The following is a 20830-nucleotide window of genomic DNA, read 5'->3' as shown; positions in this document are numbered from 1 at the left end:
AAATTGTCTTACCGCCGCGCCGTACTCAGAGACATTTAATTATGATTAACCTTCAATTTAATGAAGAGTTTGACAGATAATGTATTGGGCTTATGTCAAAATTTTGAATTAATCACATTTAACTAATTAATGCAAACGCAACAATTAATGTTCCACTCTGAGTATGGCCATATAAGCCTCCCATAATTGGTCTAAAGTGAAACCTTTGATAAAGTCGAAAGTATAGTTTACACAGAGCAAATAATCTTGGCGGCAGTCATGCAGAAGCCACTACTGGCCTGGCCCCTTTTGTTTAGACAAAGCCATCGCATTCACGGATTTTCCTTTGGGTGTCCACACGTTTGCAGTTAAAAAAATAATGAGTTCACGGCAAAGTCTGTTGAAAAAGATTTTTTTTTATGGAACATCTGCGAACTATTAACAGAAGAGTCGATTGAAATATGTATTTACTAGAGAAAAAGAAAACGAAACGATTCTTTTTTTTATATTCATTCCGGCACGAAGTTGTTCTAGTGCCAAAGCGCGCATTTGTTTTTTTTTTTGTATGAATCACAACGCTTATCCCACAAGCATTCTAGCTCCATATAAAGTTGTACAAATTTTAAAGCATCCTCTTCGTTTAATTTTCTCGGCATTTTGTCCTAGAAATTCCAAACACATGCATACCGTACAGACGTTCGCCAGGTTTCCCCTCAATATGAAAGTGGCTTTATTTGTCACGAATTTTACGTGTACAGTGTTAGTTTTAGGATATTGCATAAAAACTTACACTTCTGGAGTCCTAAACATTTTCAATTGGTGATTAATATGGCCACCGAATTATTTTATAAATATATAACGCCAACACCAGCAAAATCTCACATCAACACAATTTATTCTTATAATTAACTAGCAGCCCGCCCCTGCTAAGCACGGGTATGAAACAAACACTTCTAATGTTTTTTTACTCACATACATACACACACGGAAGGGAAACGCTGCCGACATAAATACAATTTTCGTGCTGCAGAAGCGAGCTATACGCTCAATTTATAAAATGTCAGCTTTTGAATCTCTGAGAGAAAAATTTAAAGAAATTGGTATCCTAACTGTTGCTTCTCAATACATTTTGGATAATGTATTGTATGTTAGAAAGAATTTAACTAAATTTAAAACTAAAAGTGATAGTCACGGTAGAAACACTAGAAATAGGCACAATCTGGAAATACTAGTGATCAGACTTAGCAAAATAAGTAAATCTTTTAAAGGTCAATGTGTACGCCTTTACAATAAAATCCCGGAAAACGTTCAAAATCTATCAATTAATAAATTTAAAAAAAATAATTAAAGAACGTTTGTGTGCCAAAGCCTACTATACGGTCAACAATTTTCTAAACGATAGCACATCTTGGGAGTAGGATGGCTGTTTGCAAGGCTGCTACATTTATTATATGTGACTTACAATTGTGTATTCATATTGTATAGATTAAGTTATTTACATTGTAAATTTTATTTTTTTAAGACAAATTTTCCACTTTTTTACTAAAAAGTGGCCCCGTGCGAGTTTCTTACGCCGGTTCTTCTCGCCGGGTTAGTTCCCAAACCGGTGGTAGGCAACATGTAGTTCAACATTCTGAAAATATTTGATTCAAATTTATTCAGTAATAAAACAATTTTTATTTTATTTTATTTTACACAAACACTCTATACATACTTTCTTGTTATTGCATGGTGTTACTAAAAAAAGAAAATTTATATAGTATTGAGTAGCGTAGCATAGACAGCTACACTATAAATAAAATAAAAGTATACTGTAATATTATAATATTGAATATTATAGAAATCAACAAAAGCTTGTGGATTGAATCTGTTTTATTATTATTAGTATTGAATCCTTTTTGATTGATTGGTTGAATTTAGATATTTCATTCAAAAACTACAACTTATACAATGTTTATTTGTTTGTTCAAAAACTACAACTTATACAACTTATACAATGTGTATAAAATGCTATAAAAAGTAGATATATTTTTTGGCCTTATACATGACTCGCATGTAATATCCCGTTCTACAATAAAATGAAAATAAATTAATCAAAATAGCCAAAGGTTTACAACACCTGATAAAAATAAGTCACTTAGCTTCCATTTCTGTTTGTACACATAATCACTTCTAAATACTTGAAACGAACTATTAATCCGTTTACATTCGCTGTCTCTACTAAAAGAAAAACAATTGGAAACAGACGAAACAGCGATAAATTATAATTTGTGGGTATACCTGCCAAAAAATAAACAATTCTTGTTGAGCCCTATACCAGAACCCATACATTTTTGCCCATCATCATTTATCTAAAGTTTTGTCTTGCAAATTCTGGGTTGAACTGTGAGTTATATTTTGGTACTAATTGTTTAGGTTTCTCCTTTTCTTTATTTGCATCTCCACCACCTAAATTCTTAAGAAACATTTCTGTTCTATATTTTTCTTCCATTTCTCTCTTTAGACGCGCTTCTCTTAGTTTCTCTAATTTACTTATTGCATTATTATTGGTATGTTTGTGACTTTTAAAATTTCCTTTTTCTAAAAGTTTTTCTTTTGTGATATGATGTTTAGATTTGTCTTTCAGTGATTTAGAACTACAGCCATCTTTCTTTTTAAACATGTGAATAGGGTCGAGCCTTTGTTTTGACCTCCAGCCAATTTCTCCATCTTTCTCATCCAACTTGACTTTTTTTGGCTTGCCCTCCTCATCTTTGAGAACAAGTTTATCATACGTATCTTTTACTGTATCAGGGCGACAAAATCTTGATGTTTCAGGAGGTAGTTCATACCAATTTTTCTTTCCCAATGCTTCATTTGTATCTTGACCTAAATATGTCAAATATCCAATCTTTTTCTCATAATCTTCTTTCTTTTCTTTTATTTCACTATCGTGATCTTTGTTTGTCGTTTTAACCGCATGTTCCAAATCAGAAAATAGATTAATATGTTCAATGGGTGTATCATTTTTGTCAGGTACGTGCACATCCTTTTCAGCCAATTCTTTTTTTCTTTTTTGTTTTAATACATTAAGCCGAGCTTCCCTATTGGCAGCTTCAATTCTTAGTAATTCCTGACGTTCTTTTTCTGCAGCTTCAGCTTCATCTCTTCTAACTCTAGCTATATTTTCTTTAGTTCTTACATGCCAACTGAAATTGGAAAAAGGTGTTAGTTTAAAGATTATTTTATAGTAAAAAATGTACGTATTGGTGAAATAGACTGCAATATGAGTACACACCGTTTTTTTGGAAGAATATTCATTTTTATTAAAGTAAAAACTTTTATAGTTCGACAAGGCTTTATTTATTTGAACGTGGGTGACATTGACGGGAGCTATCAGCTAGGCTTGTCAATTTTCGAATAAATATCGACTTATCGATATTTTCAATTTGATATACGGTATTGATATTTTTGGGCGATATATTTTGTTACGATATATCGATATCAAATATCTTATATCGAAATTGTATCAAAAAATATATTTTCGTTGCGATTTTGGCCAGACGTCTTCTTAATGGGTCCTGCGGGGCTAAAGTGGTCGCATTGGAGAATCATGTTATTAATCATAATATGATTCATTTTTTGCAAAATGCAAGTCTGCTTGCAATTCATGCCTACTAATTTGTACTAATTTGACATTTGTCAGTTTGACAGTTTTGACAATTCATTTGCTGAATTGATTGAGAGGAATTGTTGAATGTGACCATTTTAGCCCCGCAGTTCTGTCAAAGCAACAAAAAATTGGTCTTCTCATAGGCTTAGCTCTTGGCTCAATGAAAATTAAAATAAATAAAAGGCGGAAAAATGATTGAAAGAATTTTTGCTCCACGAAAAATTATCTACACTACGAGGATAATAAAGAGGAAAGATTTGATTGTTTGTTTGTCTTGAATAGGCTCCGAAACTACTGGACCGATTTGAAAGATTATTTTACCATTGGAATCCTACATTGATTCTGCTGAACATAGGCTAAATTTTATTTTGGAAAAAAATAGGGTTCCGTAAGATATTTGGGATTTTCGGACGCAAGGTGTAAAAAATCAACCAGAAATGTTACTTTTTTCGCGTACGCTGCCTAAACTATAAAAGATAGAACCATAAAATGTTCTAAGTAATTGTAGATCTTTTAAATTATAAATATCTACAAAAAAGTCCGTGACACACTATACCTATCTATGTTACTATTAGGCACAATAACCATTTTTTTATTAAAAAATCTTGAAATGTTTTTGGACTATATTTAAATGCCTTTATTTTGCTCATGGCATTAATTCTTATCAAAATAAAGTATTTCATTACTAAGTACAGTTAATGTAGATAATATTTGGTCTGTGAATGATTAAAATTGGACGTTTGGTTTCAATGTTATGGCGAAATTAAAATATTACGATTTCTGCTGCACGTTGCGAATTGGGCGTCGGCAAGGCGCGCCGCGCGGGTGTGCTCGTTTGGAGAGTCCACGTAAATATTAATTATTATTACCTCGATCATGGGAATAGCAGACACAATATATTTATAATATAATAGTTATGCGACAGCCGGGTGCCGCTTCATTGATGGGATAATATTCATTATCCCTTGCTTCATTAATTCATTACGTTTTGAATGATACTCAAATAAAACAACATCAAATATCGTTTACAGGGAAGCTTTACCCAATTTTAATGGAATCTTTTACGTATGTAGGTAAGCATAAAATAATAAAGCATAAAACTACAAAAAAAACATAAAATACTTTAAACAAAAAAAATAAGTACATTTAGAAATTGCAAAATAGTATAAATAATAGTATCTTCTGTAGGTAAGGATAAAATAATCAAACATAACACTTAAAATAAAATAAAAAATACAATAAAAATGTATATAATAATTATAATATAGTAGTTACAGGCTAAATAGTGTAAACGTTCTGCTTAACATAAAGATTGACTAAGAAAAAAGATTGAAAAAAAAATATTTAAAAATCAATGTCCACCCGTACGAAGCCGGGGCGGGCCGCTAGTGAATTATAAACGAATGGATTCCAGATCGTATAACATAATATATATTGACTTTAATACAGATTTAGCAGTCAGAAGCCACACTTTTTCCGATTTAGTACTCTAATTAGGATCCTAGCTTTCTAAATGTTATTTCACTTGACTAAATTTAGTTACTAAATCATTTAGATGTCTAAATTAAGTCAAATGGAATAACAGCTTTAGAAAAAAGGGATGAAACTACGATGTTACCACTTTTAAATATCTTCACTTTTTTGACGTACTGTAAATTAATTGAAAAAAAAGCAAATTGGTCGAAAAATTTTACCGATATATCGATATTTTTTTCGCGATATATCGAGACCGATATTGATATTTTTTTAAATATCGATGTATCGATATATCGATATTTTCTTTCATTTTCGACATCCCTAACGGGAGCGCTGCTGGCACAATAGACAGAATTATAGAGTAGGTACCTATGTATAAATAGTTTTCGTTGCTGGTGAGCATTCATTGACTTTTATAAGTGGACTCGGCATAATGGTCTCTACCAAATCAAAATACTGTGGCCGGTCCGCCATTTTATGTTCCGGTTCTCCGAGGTACATAAACTGTCAAAGTGTCGTATTATAGGGATGTCGAAATTGAAAGAAAATATCGATATATCGATACATCGATATTTGAAAAAATATCAATATCGGTCTCGATATATTGTGAAAAAAATAGGCACTTGAAATGTTCACAAAATACTCAGTTGTATACATACTTTAATAATAATAATAATTGATGGTAAAATTAAAATAAATTGTAAACACTTCGTGCACGAGTACAACTAGTATTTGCCCAATTTTTTGGTAATTTTTGCCCGATATCAATAAAGGCAACTTAAATAATAATTAATAAACTTAAAATAAATTAAATAGTTTTATTAAAATTAAGGAGGTCCCTATATAAAAAAAAATATATTTGCCTATTTTGTCTCTATGTACTATAATACATAGAGACAAAATAGGCAAAAATGATATTTTTTTTATACAGGGTGTAATAAGACCACTTCCGATAACTTTGGGGTATGATTATACTACATTTTCTGATTACGAATATGTATTTTTTTTTAATTTTTTTTTTTAATTTTTTAAATTTTTTATTCTTTATTTTTTTATAATTGAAACCCTTTAAACATGATAATAAACCACATAGAAAAATATTTTAAAATATTTTTTTAAATTTTATGATTTTTACCCCAATAAGCATTTGCAAGCGCGCGGTAAACGTTCTCGTGTTCCGAGTACAAACCCGAGAACGTTGACCGCGTTAATCAGCTGTTAGCTCCGCCCTACGCACGCTAAGTCGAAAGGTCGTATGCGACGAATGACGATACACTACGAGTTACGACTTACGACAGAACACACAGAAACCCTAATGTATGTCTTTTCAATTTCAAACCCATGAAGGTCACCATGACGTGGAACTTAGAACTCTGACCTCTGACCTCTCATCTAAGCTACTTGCAGTGTTAAGAGTTTAATGGTAGCTCATGTAGAAAACTGTAAGTAACTGTCTGTGCATGTGTAACAACTTACGACAGTATGGCAAACTTCTAAGATTATTAGACTAGTTAAAAAGTTCATCGTAAGTAACGAAACCTATGCGGATGAACTGTTTATCCGCAATCGTCACTTATCAATCGAAATAACAGATGATACACGAAAAAACCTCATACATAAAACTGGCAATTAACTTACGTGAAAAATGTTGAGTTCAAGTGTTCTTACTTCTTTATGCATTTTGAAAATAGTCCTTAACACCAAGCAATAAGACCAGTCACCACCAAGAACGTCAAAAAAACTTCTCGTTAACGAAATGTCACTCACAATCACACCACAAAGTATTTTATTACAACTGAAATAATAATCAATTATTAACACTTTACACAATACTACCACGTTTTGATACTTGAAGTAATTATTAAAAAATTAAACTTATCTTCTAACAACTCTAACAACCTATTACCTCAATGCTCAAATGGCTACTAAATTAAAAAATCTATTTTAATTTTTGAAATAATGTTCGTCGTGTATCGACTTTCGGAAGTAGTCAAAAGACACCGAACGGCGGCTTGCTTTGATCGCGGCGCCGACAAAGCGCGCCGCTCTGCAGGTGCACGTCGCACGTGTCGCTAATCCATTTCAAGGACAATCTAAGTGTTGTACCCTATAAATTCAATACTATTTAGTCGATATTTAAATTACCATTAAATAATAAAAATTATAACTATTATTTAGTAGATCTCATCTCATTTTTTAAATTCGATACCTACATTACCGTGATAAAGTGATTGTTATACCGTGGTACGCGTTATGCGCGTCTAAAATACTTTAATACCTAATTAATTAAATAACTTTTAATTATTGTCGCTTTTCTTAATATTGAGAAGGTATTTGTTTATTTTTAGTTTGACAGTAATCAATACGTACTCGTATGTAAAACAATTAATACGATTTATCGATAAAAAAATTATCGATTACTCAAAATATTCACATTGCACAGGGATACATCCCTATTATTTTACAAAGTTTTTTCTTCAATTTTGTTCAGTCGGCTGTCTAACACGCGCCGTGCTGGTGTAGGTACTGTGACGTTTTTGTTTAAGTTTTGTAATTTTACGTTTAGATGTTGTCATATTATTGCTTGTTTTGTGTATTGTTAACTATTTTTTTTTATGTTTGTAATTAATAACGGGCCGTGACAAGATACGTCCGATGAATGTGCGATGCTTTAAGGAACAGGTGAACATCGTCGTCGATAGACGATAGTGCGGTTTAAACAGTGCAATAAAAAGTGTTTAAAGAATTGGAATGTCTCCTGTAATTACTTTTGTTAAGTGTTGAATAACTCTGCAATCTACATCGAGTTAGATGGATCATTTAGCACAGTTCGAACTGCATTTCATAAAAGCAGACAGGGCACACCACGATCAGCTGTTTTGTCTTAACTCATGACTAGCGCAGAGCCGCGCGCGCGGTATTCGGCGCGGGCGGCGCGGGGGGGCCGGCTCGGCCCAGGGTTTCATTCATCGGCGACGGGCGATATTATCGCGCATTAACTGCACGCATTATACATTGCGTGTTGAAAATTTTGACTATTTTAAAAACTGGCGATTACATGAAAATTTCTTGCACCAATGGATATATCTCCTCACGAAGTTATCGGAAGCGGTCTTTTGACACCCTGTATAATATAAAAAAAAACATTTTTGATATCAATATGATATGTATATAATATAACAGGACGCTCACTTATAACATGTTAGTTTATCGATGTCCTCGACAAATATCCACCGAGTGTCCCATCACTATAGACCACCATGTTTAGTTCTTGGCAATATGGCGCCGGCCACACTTTTTTGTAGTTATGTCGCCTCCATCTGTTTCCTTATTCATTGTGAGCATTTAGGTATATGATTTGCACAAGTTTTAAATCGAGGTACAGTCCGTCAAGAATGTCTAGGAGGCGAAACTTTTTTTTTAGCAATAGCAACACTCATGACATTTGTCCCTTTATATGCTTTGTTGTATCAATGAGGGATTTTCATTTATATTTTTTTATTTTAACAATCTTAACTAGATGGCGTAAGGATAGGCGCTTCTAGATTTTCTATTGGTTCCTCACCGATCTGAAATTATCTGCAGGTTGGCATCACTGACTACATATGGGTTGTGTTTCCAAAAAATATCAAAGTCACACTTGACAGTACACTGGTACTGTCAAGTGTGACATAAATCTAAATATCTTAAACCTAAGCGATCATTGGCCTAAGCGATTAGGCCAGTACACTGGTAATAGTTTAGGAACACGCTGACATAATAAAACTTGTCAAACTGAAACTTGACAACTGAAAGAGTTTTGACAACTGAAAGAATGTAATCATTACGAATTGATTTGGTCCAGTCGTCGCTAAGTTTTCGCGTTACAGCCGATTGAAGTTGCTTAAAAAAAGGGGATATTAAATCATTTGCAGATGTATGCCTCGTCGCTACGTTTTCGCGTTGCAGCCGATTGAAGTTGCTTAAAAAAAAAGGGGATATTAAATCATTTGCAGATGTATGCCTCTGGGGTTCATGGTCACAAATAGCTTGGAAACTTCGAAGAGAGAGACATTAACTTTGTCCACACTGTGCCTTTTTCTGTTCGTCAAGGGCATGCGTTATAGCGCAGTCAACAGCGAACTTGAGGCGTGCCCACGACCGTGCGCGTGCGTCGCGTGACCCTGTCCAAAACTTCAAAAATGACAATATTGACGTTGTGTTCCTTGACGCATTCAATTAATGAATGCGCCAATATGAAAGTTGATGACAAAAATTGAAGATGAAAGTGCATAGTGTAGACATAGGTCTGCATTATTATGGGGCGGAGTTGTATAAAAAAAGCTCTACTAAGTTATTTGCACACGGTTCTCATTGTGCCCATTCGATTCATTATAACTTCGTGGATATGAAGAAACATTTGGCAGACATTTTGCTCACTGATTTTTAGGTGTGTAACTGTTTGAAATTCACGGAATCAAGGGGAACCGGGTATTGCATGGGATTATTGTCATTCTTTATAGTCTATTGTTATTATTTAGTTAGAGTTCTTCTGTTTCTTTCTATTTACTTCTAATATTACTTTATGTATTTGTATATTATATAGATATACACCATATACATTCAAGTACACAATACGGAAAAGGTCGAGACTGAGTTAGGAAAAAAAAATGGCGAAAACGGCTACGAATTCTACGATCAATGATCATTGATTACCATTCACCATGCATCGTAAGATATAATTGTAATCCAAAGATCTATACCGTAATTATATTTAATTTTATTTCTCACAGATAATGACTGACAACGACGTTTATTATTGTTATTTTTCTGTTCTGCACTGTCTAGCGGCGCGACTAGTAGTGAAAAACGCGAGAGTGTACAGTAATGCGCTCGCTTTCCTCGCGAGACGCGAGTCTCGGGCGCAAAATACCGACACCGGACCGAGAGGGTCCGAGACAGCGAGAGTGTACAGCCGACATAAGAAAAAAGGGATGACACTACGATGTTGCCACTTTTTAATTTCTTCACTTTCTTGACAGACTATAGTTATGAAACTATAGTCTGTCAAGAAAGTCATGACAGGCGGGAATTTTTTTAATTGAAATAAAAATATATAAGAACTATATTGATTCGAGAAAAAATGTGCAAGTTGACAATATTTGCAAGTTGTTAAAAATAAAATGTGCAAGTTGAAAAGCCCAAAAAACGTTGTTCAAAACATACGTATTTAATGTTAAATCCACGTGTTTGAGGCATTCTTTGACCATTCTTATGGTTTATTATTTAGCGGAACCTCAAAACTCAACAATATTTAGCATTAAATGTTCACTAAAAACCTTTATTAACACTTTTATTACATGAAATATGCAGACCGACTCCTTTGTTATGTCCTAGTAAGTAGGACATAACATTACACGCTTTTGACGCTTATAATATACACCGATATAAGGCTCTCTCCAGTATTAAAGTACCTCAATGGTCAAACCTTTGAGGCGTAGACCCATAGATTAAGTAATATAGTATAGATGTAGTCCTAGCCCGTCATCGCGTGGCCATTTTGTGCTTATTTTCATACAAGTAGTGTGCGTTTATTTTCTTAAATATTTCTATTTGTCAATTATTTCGAAGCACATTATTATACAGGAAAGAAAGTCAATTACTTCATGATATCGATTAACTATAGTTCAAGTGATGAGAATCCGTAAACACACGTAAAAAGCTATGCAATTTTTATAGCCAAATTATTAATTGATGTGACATTTTTAGCACTAATGCCTTATATAGCACGAAGAAGGGATTAATAAACTTATAAATTATCTTTTTAGCTTACAAAAATACCGATTGAAAAGCCCAAAAAACGTTATTCAAAAATTACGTATTTAATGTTTGATTCATGTGTTTGAGGCATTCTTTGACCATTCTTATGTTTTATTATTTAGCGGAACCACAAAACTCAACAATATCTAGCAATAAATGTTCACCAAAAATCTTTAATTAATACTTTTATTACATGAAATATGCCGATCGAATCCTTTGTTATGTCCTAGTAAGTAGGACATAACATTACACGCTTTTGACGCTTATACACCGATAAAAGGCTCTCTGCAGTCTATAGAACCCATAGACATAATATATATATTATGTCTATTGGCGGCTCTCGACATAGGCGAACGCGTTGGCCAACGCGTCTGCAGACGCGTTGGCCCAATGTGTAGAACGGGCGTTCGCGCGTTGGCCGTAGGTATTTAGACGTTGGCCGACGCGTCTGCGAGCTTGCCGCGCGGGTCGGAAATGCCGGCAAAAGATCAAAGGACATTTGTCGCAAGCTTCGCGCTCCATCCACACATAGGCCGCGCGATCAGTTCGCCCGGAGCGGCGATGAAGAGTGCACGTTTCCTTCTTGTGGCGAATTAACATCTAACTTGACGAAATGGCGAACAATATGAGTATCGAGAAAACATTTAAATTTATTGGGCCCTATGGGTCTATACAGACGGACCGCATTTCAACTGCAATCCAACCGCAAATTGCAGTTGAAGTGCAGTTTGAATGCAGTTGACACGACTGCAAAAGAACTGCAAACCGAACGCGCAGTCGGATTGCAGTTGACTGCAGTCGTGTGAACTTCATACCGACTGTATCCAAACTGCACTATCCCACCCACCCGCACGCTCCGCTCTCCCGCGCATGGAATCAGTAGCAGTGCAGTTTGGATGCAGTCGGTATGCGGTTCACACGACTGCACGCCAACTGCAACTGAACTGCAATCCGACTGCGCATTTGGTTTGCAGTTCTATTGCAGTCATGTCAACTGCATTCAAACTGCACTTGAACTGCAATTTGCGGTTGGATTGCAGTTGAAATGCGGTCCGTCTGTATAGACCCTATCAGAGTAAAAACTGCCTGTGGAACCAAAAATCATATCAAAAGTTGCAAAAAAAAATAAGGTTATTGGACATTCTATTTTCCTCACGATGTTTTTAGGGTTCCGTACCCAACGGGTAAAAACGGGACCCTATTACTAAGACTTCAACGTCTGTCTGCATTTCTGTCTGTCCGTCTGTCTGTCTGTCCATCTGTCTGTCCGTCTGTCTGTCTCCAGGCTGTATCTCAAGAACCGCTATACTTAGCTGGATTTCTGAAATTTTCACAGATTATGTACCTATATCTGTTGTCGCTATAACAACAAAATATACTAAAAACAAAATAAATTAAATATTTAATAAATAATAAATATATATTATTAATTATTAATCATGATAATTATAATAAGTAATAAGTAATAATTTTTATATATAATAAGTAATAAAAAAAATATATTTTAATATTATAAAATATGTAAAAGTGAGTTTATTTCTTTGTTTGTTACGTTTTCTCGCCTTTTACTTATTTATTTCGAGAATACCCTTTAAAAACTTTTTCTTGTCCACATTTACAAAGTAATTATAAGCTGTGAATAAATATACAGCTGCAGCTGTTAGCGACTCAACATCCATTTTGAATCCGTCCGCACATTGGCGCGATCCAAAGCATACTGAACGACCTTCCTATGTGTGGATTACTCACAAACGCCGTTGCAAGCGCACTGCCAACGCGTCTGCAGACGCGTTGGCCAACGCGTTCGCCTATGTCGAGAGCCGCCATATTATGATAGAACCCATAGACTTAATATATACTGTCGTAGGCCGTAGCATTATAGGTTTATGATAGAACCTCAATGCGTAGACCAAATATATACTAGTAATCTGTGGCGTAGACAGATCTTAAATAGGTACTAGTAATCTGTGAGACAGATTTTTGTATCTGCAATAAAATTTTTGTTGTAAATCGCCTTTGGTATTCGCTTGAAAATTTTAACATGGACGAAGTGGTGGACGCACTGATAATTTCCTTGTAATTTACACACGAAAGTGTAACAAATAAATTATTTACATTTCTGAGACACTAACGTGCATAGTTATGAGATTGATATTGTTAAAAGAAAGTGTTGTATTTGGAATCGAAAAACTCACCAAGTGTACTAATTGCGTTTATTTGATTTATTTATCAACAGAATAGGTTAGTTCTAGTGAACTGATTGTGATAAATTAGTAATATGGAAGCATTCGAAGAATGTTCTATTAACAACTCCTCATTATATACCACTAAACCAAGCATCCTAGAGGAAAGCGACATAGTCGCTTCTGATTCAGGTGATTGCCACCAAACCAACGGAGTCGACGTCGTGAACACCGAAAATGGAACACAACCTAACGACGTTACCGATATTATGGAATCGGAACAAGTCGGGAATGAGGCGTGTAAAGAAGAAATAAATGACGATGCTGAGTCTAAACTAGAAGTTGAGCCTCTTCACGAAACTGCTGGACTGGAACCAACAAGCGAAAATTTGAGTGTTCCCGAAGAGCAAGTCGTGGTCGTTACAAATATCCAAAACCAAAATGAGGATGTTATAAGTGAAGTAGTGACAGAAGTAACTATAGATGGTGTAGAACATGATAGTACCAATGTTGCTTGTGAAGGAAATGTTTTGGAGACTAAGGTTGAGGAAGAAAAAGAAGTTGAGACAGAACCCTTGGAATTGTCTCAAAATGAAGTACAGTTTCAGACAGAGATTTTGGTAGAACAGAATGATAATGATGTCAATGAAAATATAGTTGTAGAAAGTAAGCCTGATGCAGAAACTATTATATTAAGTGAATTAGATCATAACATAGAATTAAGTGAAGTATTACAATCGGATATTGCTGATGGTAATGACACCCACAGTGGCTCGATCAGGCAGGAGGTTTTCAATAAAGAAGAGTTGCTAGATATCTTAGAGGGGAATGACGGCGATCAAGCCTCTATAGAGGAGGAAATGGAAGAAGAAGAAAATAAAAAGAAACTGGAAGCTCAAATAGCTTTAAAACAACTTTCAAGATTATCTAAGACTAGATATACCCCCAAAAAAACGAAAGGTGAAGGAAGGAAGCCTCTCAACTTCAAAAAAAGAAGTAACCCTGATACAAATACTAATAAAAAACAAGAAAAAGATATGGGTAAACAGCTTACTGCAGAAAAAGAAACAGATGTAGATATAAAAATACAAGAAAAAAATTCTGCACAGCAGCTTACAGCAGAGAAAACAGACACATCAAAAGAAGACACGAAAACAACAGAGGAAGAAGAAGCTGAACCAAAAAAAGAAAATGACAAGATAGCAGAAACAGAAAATATTGTGTCTTCTTTAGTAATGGATTGGGATGATGATGAACCAATTGAATCAAAGGAATTAGATACTTCAAAAGCCAGTAAAATTTCAGAAATTAGTACAGATAATGTTGCTGAAGTAGGTGAACCTTCTGAAGAAAGTCAAGATACACCTACTGAGGAAACTGTTTCAAAACAGGATTACTCGCAAAATACTGACAAGGCAGGTGATGACGAACCTCCACGACGAATAAGCAGGGTAATCAAGAAAAAAGTAATATTTGATCCTGATAATCCTGACACTTTTACCAAAGGCAAAATTCCATTGAAAAATAAAGATTCAGCAGAACCTACCCCTCCTAAGAAACCGAAACCAGAACAAATCCGTCAAAGGTCAAAATCGCCAGTATCAAAACAACAATGGAAAAAGCCATCCCCTAAAAATAGCAAGCAATGTAGAAGGTTAACAGAAGTCGATAAGCTCTTAATGGATGAAGGTGCTGTAAACATGCTGTATCAGTTGACACCGGATGCTCCAAAGGGAAAGAAAAATATGAAAACTAAGGCTGAGATTATCAAAAAATTACAAAGTTCTACTCCAGAGGCAAAGGAAAAAGGAAGGTTCAGGGAAAGAAAAAAAGAAATTATAAAATATGAGGATGGGGAAGCAAAAAAGATTATTAGTGGAAAACTAAGAGCATCACTAAGCGCCTCTGTTAAATCTCCTTCAGTCAGTGAAGATTTTGAAACCCACAGTGCGGATGATTCAATAATATATCGTCGTCATTCTTCAAGCTCATATTCCAGCAGCTGCATGAGCCCTAGACGCTTAAGCGATGTTGAAACTGGCAGTGTACAGAATACCACACAAAAAGTTAAAGAAAACACTGCAGCTAATTTGGAAGAAACAGTTCAACAGGTATCTGAATCTTTCATGGCCGAAAATGAAGCTATTCTATCAAGTAAAGAGATCGATTGTCTCTCAATAAAAGAAAAGCTAAATTCCAAATTATCTCAAGCTTTGAATAAGCGTAAAAGAGACAACACCAAAAACGATAAGCCTGTCAAACAAAAGAAACTATCAAAGGACGATAATATCCCGGATATAAGTGGTGATCAATTCAAATTTGTATCAATTGTAATTGAAAATAAACTGGCAACTGTGTTCGTTAAAAAAACAGCAGTCAAAATAGGAATTGAGGTGGGTATATTTTTGTATAGCATATTTTATAACTGTAATGTTTTCATGCTAGAGGCCATACCAGCATAGACAGTAAGGAAAAGTCTTGTTTGGTGTATGTATTTACAGTATATGCTAGTAGCATCTTCTGCTCCGACCTTTGCATAATATTATAGAGATTGATTTAAATAAATTTTTATTTTTTAATTAATTTTAACTCCTTTTTTATTACAGGTTATAAAAGAATTAGAAGAGGCCCTCCTGTATTTGGACAAACTAAAAGATACGTCAGTTACTTTGCTCTCATCCGAATGTGTGGTGTTATGTTCAAGTTTAGATTTAAATTTCTTATTGGAAGAGAATAAAGAGACGAGAGTAAAGCAAGCTTACACTCTAGCTGATTCTATTAGGTATTTATCAAAATTGCTGAATAAAAATTGTATAAAAACATGAAATTTTTATATAAGGTATTTATTTATTTACAGTATCTAGTAGCTTTGCAACATCTTTATACAAATACTGTTCAAATTTCTGTCTGTTTATTTTATATTATTGTCAATTGACCAATGCACAATTTTGGTTGCGAAAAGAAATCTCCCCAACAACTAATAGTCTTGTTGATTGTATAATGTATAATGTTGAATCCCAAAGCTAATCGCCATAAGCTAATCAAGTGATATACATATAATCTTAGGTTGCTGTTGTGTTCGGCGGCACAACACAGCAAGCTGCTATGCTGTAGCGTGTGGGGAGCGTGTTGCGGCGTGGGCCTCGCGCTGGCAACTTTCTGTGACGTCGTGCTGGCCTCTGAGTGTGCCACGTTTGCTCTTGCTATGGGTTCAGCACCACTGTTCCCAGGAACCGCAGCATTGACTGTCCGCTGTCAGGCATTGCCGCAGGCTCTGGTAACTAGTTATTATACCTATACTGCTACAGTTTTGGATTGATCGACAAAGCTCAATCGAAAGGAATAAAAGTATTGTCATTTAATATTCATCATTATTATAATTAACGTAACATATAAATGTTTACTTATTTAGTTCTTATGACTGTTGTTTTGAGAAAGTTTGTGATATTGGCATGCCAATAAAACTGCACAACACAACTTTAACATCTTTTATAACCAATTTAGTTTTTAATTTTTAATGAAAATAAAAATATTTAATTAGAAGATTAATTACTTTTAACTGTAAAAATACCCTCATGTTTTTTCTTACTATTATATTGGTTATACTTAACCAATATAATTAATTAACATTACTATGTTTGTTTTAATTTTTACAGATAAACGACTTAGTCGTATTCGGGCGCAGAATTTCTTCCGGCGAGGCGTTGCGGAGCGGCCTCATTAGCCGCACGCTGTGGCCGGATCGCTTCCAGGAGCAGGTCGAGAACATAGTGAGGGATATAGCGACGCAGCCCCAACCGGTGAGTGCTATAGGGCCGCAAGAAAGTTGCCCGCATCCTATCATTTCATTGATTTAGTGTCAACGTGCTCGCGACCAGGAGCATGATGTCACCCGCATGCGGATCAGCAGGGCTATTCACGATTCCCGTTCAAAATCGAATTACGCATTGTGAATCAGGGCCCGGATCCGCGCGCGGCTGACGACACGCATGCTAGGAAAAACGCCTTAATAGTCTTCGTAGCTTTCGCTTATTGGCCGACAGAACGCCCGCCAGCCTCGCCCGCTGTATAGCAGCTCGGATATCTGAACATGGCTGATTCCTCCGTCGTGGACGCACATGTGGTTCGCGGGGCACAGGCACGACTGATACAGAGATTGGAGGTCGTCGCTGACGTTGCCACAGAACTCGCCGGATTGACACGGGGGGAGGGAGGCGCAGCGATACGAGTGGTGGGTGTCGTTGGCGGCGTGCAACTTCCAGTAGAAGGGCTGACGGCAGCGGCAGGTGACCGTCACGGTCGGCGGCGCCAGTTGAATGTTACGATGGTGCAGGCTCTCGATCTCGTCTGGGTTCATCCGCTCGAGCGTGCTCGCCACTGTGAGCGGGACGTCCGTGATTTTGCATTCCGGCCAGTCGGTTATCGGTTTGCAAAACTGAAACGGTGATATACATAAATATGTGTATTTAATTGTAATTCTCGGACGCCACAGAACTGATTTTATGGTACATAATATATGTATATAAATTTTATTCTATACTAGTTCGTGCCTTGCCTAGAATCGTAAATTTTTCTGGGATTAAAAGTACCTATCCTTTCGGGACTCGAATGTATTTCCATATCAACTGAGAAGAGAGTACCGACCGACAGACAGAAAGACAGAAAGGCACTTTCGTATTTTTAATATTAGAACAAGAGTAGACAGACTCATGAGTACCTCGACTTCAAACAAGCGGGCGAATCTACGCGAGTTGGGCGCGAGTACCACTTTCGACATGTTTCACAATGCTAAGTGGATTAGTACGTCGCGCGCCGCCCGATCTGACATACTACGTCAAACGTATTTTCGAGATTTCTCCTGAGTCGTGATTCGGCCTACTCGTTAGTTCTCTTTACTCTGCTAGTAGCATGGGCAAGGGCAAACCGCAAAGGCAAGATAGTAACAATCGTCGCACCATTTGTAGAGAGCTGTAGCGGTACCTGTAGGGTGGCTCTGTTGTTGAGCTGTATGTGGTGGTCGGCGGGGGCGGGGGTGTCGCACCGGCGGCGTCGGCCGCAGCGACACAGCCGCAGCAGCGCGCGCGGCCGCCAGTAGCGCCGCAACAGCGCCGCGCACGCCGCGCCCGCGCCGCACGACGCTAGACCACGCTCGCTCTCCTCCTATAACGGATAACTAATCAGACTAAACAGAACTAACCAGTAGGCGGTAGGCCGACTCAGACTAAGAGAACTCGAAAATACGTTTGACGTAGTATATCATATCGGCCGGCGCGCGCCTCCAACTGCGTATATTTGCCCGTATGTTTGAAGTCGAGGTTGTACGCCATGCGGCATACACGCTCCGGTTTACCAGAGAGGCCACCAGTGCAGGTATGCCGCCTGTGCAGGTATGCCTCCGCATCAGTCGAAAGAATTGGGCCTCCGGTAAACTCACTCACTCGGCGAAACACAGCGGAAGCGCTGTTTCACGCCGGTTTTCTGTGAGGACGTGGTATTTCTCCGGTCGAGCCGGCCCATTCGTGCCGAAGCATGTCTCTCCCACGTATAAAGCTCCCTAAATACAGCTCCCTTTATAATAAAAATATAATATAATATTATCATTATAAATCCATGTAAGTATACAAGGTGTCCAAAACAAAGTGATACCTACATAATACTAAAGGGAGTGTGTCTCTTATAATTTATAGAGTTTATAGTTTTTTGTATGGGTAAATTCATACGTTGGGGCATTTCTCATGGAAACGTAAAAGTCAAAAGTAGGCCATTTCAGCATTGCTACTTTCACAACGAACTCGTATTTAACAGACAACCACAAACCCTAAAGTATTATCGCTTTCTTTTGTTGCACTTGTTTGTTACAATGTAAGTGGACTTTGAGTATAGTCACACGCAGCGTAACAGATTCATAACGTGATTCTCGCAGCACCAACCTAAATATAGAAAAGTCATCGATAATATGTTTTCAATGACAATCATTAAAATTGAATGTACTTACAATACCATAGTAATATAATTCTGTTTCTTCGCTTTCCTCAGCTGAGTTAACATAAAAGTAGAAAAAAGAAAAGAATGAGATTAGGAGTAGTGATTTGATCATCATGCGCTGCGCGGGATAAAGTAATGCCGCTAATGATCGACGGGTCACAACTCTAACCTAAATACAGTACTAAACAGATAAGATATTGTGCAGTATCTTACGGAGTTCCACTTGTTTATTTTCAATGTTAATGTAAACATTAAACATTGCTACTTGATGTTTAGTGAGCGGACTAAGGTTTTATAAAAACTTAATACGTCTTTTAAAATACTTATATTACGCTCTTTGTTTCAGTAAATCCCCAACCATATAATATTGACGTTACAAGGTATATTTTCATTTTACATTTGTGATAATCGAAAACGTTTAATTTCAGACAATTCTTCTCAAGAAGAAGCTGCTCAATTTGCGGAACAGCGTGGAGGAGGCGCGGCTGTCGTCGTGCCTGGAGGCCGAGCGAGACCTGCTGGTCGAGTACTGGACCTCGGTGGAGGGCCAGGAGCTGCTGCGGGCGACCTTGGACTGCGCCTAGCCGAACCGCCCCGCCCCGCGCTGCTCGCCCCGCTCCCGGCGTCGACGATCCGCGCCAACACCCTCGATGAGGATACAGTGAAATTATCACTGCGAACTGCGGGCTCTTGTAAATAAGATTCGATTTCAAAATTAATATAATGAATTTAATGTTGTTACGCGTCTCTGTATCGGGTGTGTTGGGTTTAGCTCGTAAGCCGCTGAATGTTTCGAATTTAAGTGTGGGCATATGATAATTATATTATTTCAATTTAGCTAATCGGATGGACTATACACAAATTATATTTGAATTAGGTAATATATTTTTATTATTATTTTTCTTACAAGAATAACTAGGTATATTTTATGGTACACTTTACATCGTAATGTTTGTTCGTTTGTCGTAGAAAAGACTGGTATAATTTGAATCGTACAAGTTGCGATGTCATTTTTGTTTGGCAATAGAGTTCGTCTGTTATATCTCGTACATTATGTTTATGCGTCGATTATGTTGTAGATTAAATATCTTAATGCGTTTGTTTTAGATTTTTATGAGTTTATGATAGTTATTAGTTTTTACTTGTCATCAGCCAAAGTAAGACATCGTCGCAAGCGACTAGTAAGTTGCAAGCGTTGTAGCACTATGTACTGTGACGCGCACACCCCGGTCACCCCACAACTATCGATGTGCAATTCATTCCTTATGTGTACAAACGTCTTGACCCGTATTAATGTTTATACTGCGACCGAGCAGGTCGGATTAATGTAGTAACATTAAGAGTATATTTTAAGTATAGAAATAACTTATTTTCTTTCTTTTCTGTGAGAAAAATAAAGTGCCTTTCATAGTACAGTATGCATTGTTATTTAATTCCATTCTTTGTTTTATGTCCAAACTAGGTGACGCCGCAACTCCGTTGCACCGAAATTAGTTTGTCGCGCGGGAACCGTATATTACTGTAACCGTACCAGGATAAAAAGTCCTTTCCGGGACTCAAAGTATCTCCATACCAAATTTCAGAAAAATAGAGGTAACAGACAGATGTTATTCAACTTTTCCGACCTACTAAACTGTCTAAACTCTAAACACACTAGGCCGAAGTTACGCGGCGGAAATTCCGCATGATTACGTCCGCAATGTCAAACGCATACAAAATACGGACGGAACGCGACGGAATAGTGTGTCATCGGTAA

At 36.6% G+C, this 20830-nt stretch overlaps 3 protein-coding genes across 4 annotated transcripts; 1 reads left to right on the top strand and 2 right to left on the bottom strand.

Moving 5' to 3' along the window:
• Window positions 1–187: 187 nt before the first annotated feature.
• Window positions 188–3290, bottom strand: LOC121739204 (leukocyte receptor cluster member 1 homolog). 2 transcript variants are annotated; one of them, XM_042131557.1, is made up of 3 exons: window positions 3257–3290; window positions 2326–3167; window positions 188–220 (listed from the first exon to the last, which is right to left on the bottom strand). In XM_042131557.1, exons 1-2 carry the CDS (start codon window positions 3277–3279, stop codon window positions 2327–2329), a joined length of 864 nt encoding a protein of 287 aa, XP_041987491.1. In that variant the 5' UTR covers window positions 3280–3290; the 3' UTR covers window positions 188–220; window position 2326. The 2 variants fall into 2 exon arrangements, with proteins under 2 accessions (XP_041987491.1, XP_041987490.1); XM_042131556.1 differs by lacking the exon at window positions 188–220 and having other exon boundaries at window positions 1981–3167.
• A 9633-nt stretch (window positions 3291–12923) lies between these two features.
• On the top strand, window positions 12924–20487 carry LOC121739202 (ankyrin-2). The gene is made up of 5 exons (XM_042131554.1): window positions 12924–15482; window positions 15696–15871; window positions 16156–16366; window positions 16746–16889; window positions 19503–20487. Exons 1-5 carry the CDS (start codon window positions 13185–13187, stop codon window positions 19656–19658), a joined length of 2985 nt encoding a protein of 994 aa, XP_041987488.1. The 5' UTR covers window positions 12924–13184; the 3' UTR covers window positions 19659–20487.
• On the bottom strand, window positions 16883–19569 carry LOC121739205. The gene is made up of 3 exons (XM_042131558.1): window positions 19085–19569; window positions 18070–18249; window positions 16883–17524 (listed from the first exon to the last, which is right to left on the bottom strand). The coding sequence occupies exons 1-3, from the start codon at window positions 19187–19189 to the stop codon at window positions 17096–17098; spliced, it is 714 nt and encodes a 237-aa protein (XP_041987492.1). The 5' UTR covers window positions 19190–19569; the 3' UTR covers window positions 16883–17095.
• Window positions 20488–20830: the final 343 nt, after the last annotated feature.

Source organism: Aricia agestis, chromosome Z, assembly GCF_905147365.1.
Source record: "Aricia agestis chromosome Z, ilAriAges1.1, whole genome shotgun sequence".
Lineage (NCBI taxonomy): Eukaryota > Metazoa > Arthropoda > Insecta > Lepidoptera > Lycaenidae > Aricia > Aricia agestis.
Note: the sequence above shows the minus strand (reverse complement) of the source record. Positions and strands in the feature narration are given on the sequence as shown.